This window comes from Orcinus orca, chromosome 1, assembly GCF_937001465.1.
Source record: "Orcinus orca chromosome 1, mOrcOrc1.1, whole genome shotgun sequence".
Classification (NCBI taxonomy): domain Eukaryota; kingdom Metazoa; phylum Chordata; class Mammalia; order Artiodactyla; family Delphinidae; genus Orcinus; species Orcinus orca.
Window position 1 is genome coordinate 200,971,325 of NC_064559.1, and position 8,580 is coordinate 200,979,904.

At 53.9% G+C, this 8,580-nt stretch overlaps 1 protein-coding gene across 1 annotated transcript; it reads right to left on the bottom strand.

Annotated features, from left to right (window-relative positions):
- Positions 1-286: 286 nt before the first annotated feature.
- Positions 287-6,563, bottom strand: LOC101271430 (chymotrypsin-C). Its single transcript, XM_004272424.3, has 8 exons — positions 6,441-6,563; positions 5,088-5,179; positions 4,894-4,991; positions 3,876-4,001; positions 2,863-2,999; positions 1,910-2,055; positions 902-1,054; positions 287-363 (listed from the first exon to the last, which is right to left on the bottom strand). Exons 1-8 carry the CDS (start codon positions 6,478-6,480, stop codon positions 349-351), a joined length of 807 nt encoding a protein of 268 aa, XP_004272472.1. The 5' UTR covers positions 6,481-6,563; the 3' UTR covers positions 287-348.
- Between the last annotated feature and the right edge of the window lie 2,017 nt (positions 6,564-8,580).

The following is an 8,580-nucleotide window of genomic DNA, read 5'->3' on the forward strand; positions in this document are numbered from 1 at the left end:
TGACTATGTGTGGAAGCCATTGCGGTCTGATCAGGGCCCCGTGGTTCACGGCTTATGAGATGTGCGGGGATGGGGCAGGTGTCCGGTGTGTCCTTAACTCATATTCCCTCAGGCACCAGGTGGCTTCCTGGGGGTGCCCCCTCCACCAGCATCCCCAGCAGCTCCTTCCAAGGCCTAACCAGCCTGGCTGAGGGGGATCTCTCATTGCACCCCTGGTATGGAAACGGGCAGCCCCTAGAGAGCCCGGGAACCCGCAGGGGACGCGCAAATCAAGAACACAGGTCGCTTGAGGGGAAAGGAGGTTTATTGTGGTTGCCGGGATTTGCGGCCTTGGCTCCCAGGGATGAATCACAGCTGTAGTTTCTGGAGAAGCAGAGAACAGGGTGAGGGACTCTGCGGGGTGTGAGGCTCTGCCGGGAGGGTAGGAACATGGCCGGCAGCCCCGGGCCTTGACAAGACAGGCTTGCCTCTGCCCGAGGGGTCTGGCCCTCTCGGGCACTTCCGACCACTGTGCAGGTGAGCTCAGGATACCTCCTGCTCCCAGGGTGGAAGCCCCCAGCCCAGGGTGACTCTCTGTCCCCGCACCCTCAAAATATAGACGGCCATCCATGCTGCCCCCTCTCCTGTGCTGGGGCCACGCTTCACATTTGGGGGCACTGGTGGGGAGCCTGGGCTTGGGACAGAAGTATTTGCTGATGGATGAAAGGGTGGGGAAGTGAATGGCCGTTTGCTTCACTGCCCCTGACTCAAGGCTGCCTGCAATAAGCACGCGATCAAAACTTCTGGAAGGAGTGAGTGAGTAAATGGAGTGAGTGAAAGAGTGAGTAGGGGAGTCAGTGAAGGAAGGGCGAGGGAGGGTGAGGGGCGGGTGGAGAGGAGGGGGCAGGGGAGGCGCACCCACCTCGTTGATCCAGTTGTTGTAGGCGGACACGCGGGTGAAGACCGTGGGCTTCTTGAGGGTGTTGCAGCTCAGCCCGGAGCCGAAGCTGACGATGCCCCGCACCTCCCAAGAGCCGTCCTTGGCCTGGCAGTTCAGTGGGCCGCCCGAGTCCCCCTGTGCCAGACGGGGCGGGCGTCAGAGGGAGGCTCGGGAAGCAGGAAGGTCAGGGCGGGGCATATGGGTAGCCCCTGTTTTGGCCTCAGCGTGTCCATAGTGAGGGAGGCAGAGAAAATGTGGTTTGTGGGTAACTTGGCCTTATTCTGGGGGGCCCTGGGGTGTCAGACTAGGTCTTGCTTTGCTGTGTGATCTTGAGGTGTTGAGAACCCTCTCTGTGCCTTGGTTTCCCTAGCTGTTCAGGTCACCGCGCCCAAGACTCTGAGCTGCCCAGAGGGATGAGCATGCTGGGAGCCGTGTAGGAGACCCGAGAAAAGGGAAGAAAATGCAAGTGGGGAGAGGCTCATGTGTTTGAAAATGGGACAGTCCCCGATTGTCCTAGATGTTTCTTCGTTCTGTGTCAGACTCCCTGAGTCTTCTGTCTCCCTGGACCAACGGAGCTGATGGTATGAAGGAACGTGTGCCCGGACTTCACCGAAGTCTCTTCTACCTGTGTTAGACTCACTTAGTCCTCATAGCAGCCCTGTGCTTACTACCGCTCCATTTTATGCATGGGAAAACTGAGGTTCAGATAAATCAAACAGCCTGCCCAAGGTTACACAGCTATGAAGTGGGGGGCTGGGACTCGGACTCAGACTCACATTCAACTTTCATGCTCTGGCCACAGTGCTGGTGGGGGAGGGGAAGGGGGACAGTGGCAAGTTTCTCCTGAGCCTCTTAGGCCCAGCCAGGGCTCAGTCTCCCCCCAGGGAGAGGGGGTGGCGTCTCCCCACTTCTCACTCCTTTGCCCTCCTCACTGCCCCCTTCCATCTGGCCACCTGCAGTAGGGACGTGGGGCAGCGCCTCGACACTTACATTGCAGGCTGAGATGACACCATCACCCCCGGCGCAGACCATGGTGTTCTTCACATTGTTGCCCCACCAGTCTTTCTGGGAGCATGTGGCGTGATCCACCACGGGCTGCAGACCCTGCTGCAGCTCGTCAGCGATGGGGCCGTTGGCTGGAGAGAGAATGGGTGGTGACCGGGTGGTCAGCCCAGGCAGCCTCAGCGCCAGCCCAGGCCCAGGCCTTCAGGGAACAGAGGGCTGGATGGGGCTGGGCCATGACCGGGCAAGTTCTGGAGAGACTTTGAGGGACCCACACACAGGCCCTTAATTGAGAGGCGAGACTCTGAGCCAATGGTCCTGAACTGTTTGGGTTAGAGACCCCTCTAAGGTCAGGGAAGGCAGAACCAACCCATAGAAAACCTTTAAGAAATAACCACTGAGTTATCTTTAATTTGGGTTCTGGGGTTTTAATTGCCAATGGTTTCCCTGTAGTTCTCTGCCTTTGGTGTCACACACTGAAAGGTCTTTCTCACCCCCAAACTTTCCAAATTTTAGAGGCTCTGCATTTTCATCTAAGTATTCTGTAGTTTCATTTATTTGCATTTAACCTTTTAATTCAGTTGGAATTTACTTGGGCGTGTGGTATAACATAAGGTCATAAGATCTAATCCCCGCCCCAAGATGGTTAGTTTCATTTATTTACTAGTCACCGACATGACACTTAGTATGTGCCTAGCCCTGTTCTAAGCCCTTGACAAATTCTAGTCCATTTAATCCTTATAACACCCTTTATATGCACTTGTTAGAGTGTCTGCCACATGGTATATGCTTAATAAATATTAACCATTATTACAAAATTAAAAAAGATGTGAAGATGTTAAGGCAAAAAGGAAAGTGGTGGGCAAATGTGGGTGGTGTGCTTATCACGGGAGCTGCTTCCTCCAATAAGACACTCGTGTTTGGCCAGGGGCTATACTCACTCCAGAGACGGCCCCAGCCAGTGACGTAGCAGGGGTAGTCCTGAGGCAGCAAGGAACCCTCCTCTGGCAGGCAGGCTGGCTGGATGGTGTCACTCAGTTCCACGGGCTCCGCCAGCTTGATAAGGGCAATGTCATTGCTGGAATCCAAAGTGGAGGTGGTGAATGGCAGGAGGGCCTGCTCCCCCAAGCCAATGCTAAGAGGCCCAGGCTGTGAGTTGGGAGTCGGGCCAAGGGTGAGCAGGGGTCCTCCATAAATATCCTGGACCTCCAGCTTCTTACTGGCAGACAGAGATGCCGGAGGACCAATGATCTGCCTTCTAACCCCATCACCCGCTCCTGTAGGTGTAGCTTCTTCCCCTTCCCCCCCACCCCGCGCCACCTTGTGTCTTCACATCATGAAAGGCTTAACAGAGGGGAGACAAGAGCAGAAGCCTTCTGAACCACTGCAAGGTTATGTATCAACTGAAATTCAGCTAAGCAAATTGGAAATTATAACGATAAAAACACTTGCGGTTGCAATTTTTAATGTTTTCGTGTCGCCAGAATGAAAATGGACAACCCTAGAGAGAGCCTGGTTTGATTTCTAGTTCTGCCATGTACTGGGCTGTGTGACCTGGGACACATTCCTTAACCTCTCTGATCCTCGGTTCCTTGTCTAGGGCTGTTGTGAGGATTAAATAAGAGATGGCATGTAAGCTGCTTATTACAATGCGAGCATGCATCAGTAAAGGTGAGTGCTGGCTCATCCTCGGGCTGAGAGACTTCAGGTAATATACTGGGGGAGCCTCAGGATCCTTATTCCCTGTGTACTTTCCAGAGACCCTTGGCCAGTGATGGGTATTGGAGGGGTGTCCACCTCCACTTAGCATTTTGCCATTTTGCGTAAAGTCATCATCTGTTGGCTGTTCAGGCTAACGATGGGGTCCAGGGACAGGCTCCGGCCGCATCTCAGGGACGCCTCCTTCTTCTGAGCTGCTCCTAGGGGGCTGTGGGATGGCCAGCTGGGCACTCACCGAATTAGGAAGGAGCTCCACTTCTCGTGGACAAAGATGGTGTCCACGCCCATGAACACGGAGCCTTCCTCATTCTCCACCTCCAGGTTGTTCTTCCCCAGGGCCACGCGGTAAGTCAGGGTATTGCTGGACAGAGCAAGGGGACCGGGTCAGGGTGGCCTCCTGTCCCCACTGGCCGGTGGGTTAGAGGGGGACGTTGGGTCTTTAGTGACCCAGCTTTGGGGCCACCGTGGGACTTGTTCGGGGGAAGGGAGTGTTCATCCCATTGACCCTTCCCAGGGCACGGGGTAAGGACCCTGGTCTTGGAGTCAAGTCCACTTTGACTGCTAGGTGGGTAGGCTCGGCTTCAGTTCTCTCACCTGGAAGGTGGAGATAATCTTGGAACTCACCTGCCAGGGCTGCTGTGAAGATGAGCTAGTCCACATGCTGCTGGCCTGCATTCTCTCTCCTGCATTCCTCTCTAACCGCCTCTTCCTCTCCTCTCACACAAAATGCCCTGCCACACCGGCTTCCACTTTATTTCTCAAACCTACCAAGTGGGCTCCCTCCTCCGGGCCTTTGCATCAGCTGTTCCCTCCACCTGGAACACCTTACCCCCAGACCAATGACGTCTTCCCTTATTTCCTTCAGGTCTTTGCTCAAACAACTCCTTTCAAGAGAGATCTTCCCCCGGCCACGTCATTTAAAATAGAACTCCTCATACTTTTTATTCTCTTTCTGCTTTATTTTTCTTCATTGCCACTTGCTTTGTTATATATTTACTTGTTGAATGGTCTGTCACTCTGTCTTCAACTAGAATATAAGCTCCCTGAGAGCACAGACTGTGTCCTCACTGCCGTGTTCCCTGGCGTATAGTAGGCGCACAGTAAATACTTGTGGAATGAATAAATTAACAACTGAGTTACTGGATGGGAGTAGCTTATTCAGCCCAGTGTCTGGAGTGTGTGCTCAAGAAAAGCAGCTTATCAGGCTCCTGTCCCCGGGCGAGGGTGGGGTGTCTGGGCAGCATCCCGTTCACCTGATGCAGTGGGCAGCTGTGAGGACGTGACTGGGGGTGATCAAGGTGCCACCGCAGGTGTGCCTCCACACGCCATTCTTGAGGTACTGGAGGGAGATCTGGGGGAGGATGGGGAAGGACCACGTGTCAGCCCCCAGGGACCTGCTCCCCACCCACCTCCACCTCGCCTTCCCCACCTGCTGCAGTGCGCTTACCTGCCAGGGCCAGCTGTGGGGAACGGCGTTGTCTCCGCCCACCACCCGGGCTGATAGGTTGGGCCGGAAGATGGGGACCCCGCAGCTGGAGGCTGGGGATACAGGAGAGGAAGAGCACAGGTGAGCCAGGCTGGCATCGCTTTGGGGAAGGGGCAGGTGGAAAGAGCACACATTTGGGGGCTGGGCAGACGTGGGTTTGACTTTTCCTGCATGGCTTTGGGGAAGCCATCGAGTTTGTTGGGCCTCAACTTCCCTTTCTGTGAAACGGGAAGACTAGCGCTAACCTGGTAAGTTCGTCCTGAGAATTTAAATAACATGACATAAATAAATGACAACTAAGAAAAATTAGATGACGCAGGTAAAGAATTGAGCAAAAGACCTGGTATAGAGTGAATGTCGAATCATTGAAGGAAACCCAAAGTGGCTGGCTTGTGTGTGAATGCCCAGGTACACCTGTGTCCTTCAACCTTACCCTGCTGTCCCTTTGCAGGCCACAGCACAGTGTGGGTGTGTGAGCACTGAATCTACAGAATTCCAGACTGTCATAGCTGGGGAGCTGTGCGGCACAGTCAAGAGCGAGTGCTGTGCAGCGAGGAAGACCCAGACTCAAAGTCTGGCTCTACCACTAACCAGCCATGTGATCTTAGATACCAAGATATTGAGCATCACTGAGCCTCGGGGTCCTCATCTGTAAAATGGGCATATTAACAGACCCCGCCTCTCAAGGTTGTTGTAGGATCAAATTGGCTCCTGATCGTCAAGGGCTTAGCACAGTGCTCGACACAGAGCAAACATGGGGTACACAGGAGCAGCTATTGTTATCATCACTGTTGTTATTAGCTGGAGGACTCTTAATCAAGTGCTCTCACTTGCCAGAAGAGCCAGTGACTTTAGAGAGGGGAAGTGGCTTGTCCAGGTCCCGCCAAGAGAGAGGGACATTCGAGCCGAGTTCCTGGATTCCCAATCTGGGAGGTCACCAGCATGGCGGGGGGAGCAAAGAATCCCCAAATGAGAGATGCTGATGCTGGGAAAGGTAGGCCCTGAGGCCCCCCGGGGTCACCCGGGATGAGGCGCCTTCTGCGTCCCTGGTGCTTTCCATACCTCATGGCTCATCCTCACCCTGGGGTGAGGAACATGAATCCTATTTTGCAGATATGGAAGCAGAGTCCCCAAGCAGGCAAGTGGCTCATCTGACACGCAGCTGGTCAGTAGTAGCTGAACCCACGTGGGACCCCAAAGCTCCTTTCCTGAAGCCCTGGAGAGCAGAGGGTCCCTGACCCCAGCCTTGTCCCCGGGAGGCCAGCCCAAGCTCACAGCCCGCTGGCTGCCGCTGGTCCCCAAGCCACAGCTTACCGTAGGCCAGGAGCACGGTGAAGACGCTGACGCCCAGCATGTCGTGAGTGCCCGGAATCGAGTGGCCGTCGCGGTGACCAGGTCCCCACTTATAGGCAGGAGGAGGGTGGGCCCACCTCGTCAAGGCTGAGCCACCCCTTGGGAGGAACCTGTTCTGTCAAGGCCCTTTCCCTGACCTTGGCTGGTTACTGTTTAATTTGCGCAGGAGATGGAGCTGGCGTGGAGGCAGGAGTTTCCCAAATATCCTGAGACAGAGCAAATCTGACGTTTACAGGTTTGGGGGGCCCTGCCACGCTGCTTGGCCTGACTCATTTTTCTTAGTTGTCATTTATTGTGCCGGGTGCCGTGCCCAATACCTCTTGCAGTCACTTAATTCTCCCAACACCACGCGGTAGACACTCTTGTTCGCTCATTAAACTTCACGAAGCTGAGACTCAGAGGGTCGGGGGCAATCCGGGGTCACACAGCTGGGCAACAACAGACCCAAGATTTGAAGTCAGCGCTTCTAACGTCAGTCTGGGGCCGCAAACTCCCGTGACGCACCGCTTCCTTCTCTGTCTTTATAGCTCTTTGGTTGCTTCCTGTCCTTTTCTTTCTCCCTTATTCAACTAATACTGTCTGGTCTTGGGGTACCCCCTGCTCTCCAGCACCTCCTCCCCAGGCTTTGGATGGAGGCTGAGGCGTGGGCTAAGCTCCTACCTGGAGCCAGCTCAGGTGTCTCCCAGCAAGGTCTTCAGTCTCCCCGTCTCTAAAATGGGCAGGTAGGACCAGATGGACTCTCAGGCTCCTTTCAGTCCTAAAATTCCATGACTTGGATGTCAAGGTCGAGTGCAGATCTGGACTTGTGATGTGTGCCCAGAAGTTCCAGCCAGAGCCCCAGCAGTTTGGGCTCAGCCTGGCTCTCGGACCATCTGGTTTAACCCACTTGTCCTGAGGCCCGACTTCTCCCCTTTGTCCTCTTTTGACTCATTCTCGTGCTCCTAGGAAGTTGTTTTCTGAGCTGGGCCCACTGGTCCCATTAGGAATTATTTCCTAATAAAGAAATGCAGAACGCTACACACCCTGCCGGTCGTGGTGGTGAGCTGGGGGTAGAGGAGGACTCTTAACTCACACGTTTTTACAGCTTAAATCCTTTTTAAGAACAAGTGTGTGTTACTTTGGTCATATTAAAAATCAATAAAGCTTTGACTGAAAAAGCAACAGCAGAGAGGGAGTGTGAGGGAGTGTGTGTAGGGGTGATGGCCTCAGGCCTCAGAACTGGGGTGTCTGGGGGATCTCAGACTCGCTGCGAGAACATTCTGTTGCCTTCTAGAGGCTGGTCAGTGACTACTGCCCACCACACCTCAGACCCAGAGCTGTTGGTCACCAAACTCTGCAAAGGGTCACCCTGGGCTGGGGACTGACATCGTAAAGAGAGACAGGCTGAGCTAGGGAGGTATTGGGGGTTGCCAGGGTTCTGGGGGCAGGAGACAAGACTCCTGGTTTCTGTCGCAGTCGGTGACTTGCTGGACCCTGGACCTTGGGCAACTTCTGCGGCCTCAGTTTCTCTTGAACAACTTGGGAAAATGATTAGCTGGGCTCCTGTGGATGGGAGTTTGCTGATTTACACACACAGAGAGACAGCAAGGTCTAGGCGCCCATCTCAGTCACGTGTACAAGCCCATGGATATACAAGCATACAGGGACAGGCAGACAGACAGACACACACACACCAGTGTCATACATAGAAAGCAGTCTGTTATAAACACAGTCATTCTCAGAGCCCCGAGCCACACATTCAAAATGTTCTCTGATATAGAAATAGCCACAAGTGCACAGGCACATAGGTAGTAAGGTACCAGATAAAAAGTCTTTCATTTTTTTTCTTTTGGAATGTTCACAGAGAAACTGACCTTTTTGGAGAGGGAGGTTGCTGGCTTCTCTGGAAGGTGCAGACAGCATCAGCTTTAGGGGAACTTCATTGTTTTGAGACGTTTACCAGTTGAGGTCCTTTATGTAAGACAGCATCAGCAATTGTGCTTGGAGAAAACTGACGTCACCTTAGTCTTTTTCAGAGGCTGAAGATGGGATGTTGAGTGCTTTGCCTAGTGTTGGACCATATTCCCAAAGGACGGAAAACCTAGAGCCAGTACTTCCTAGC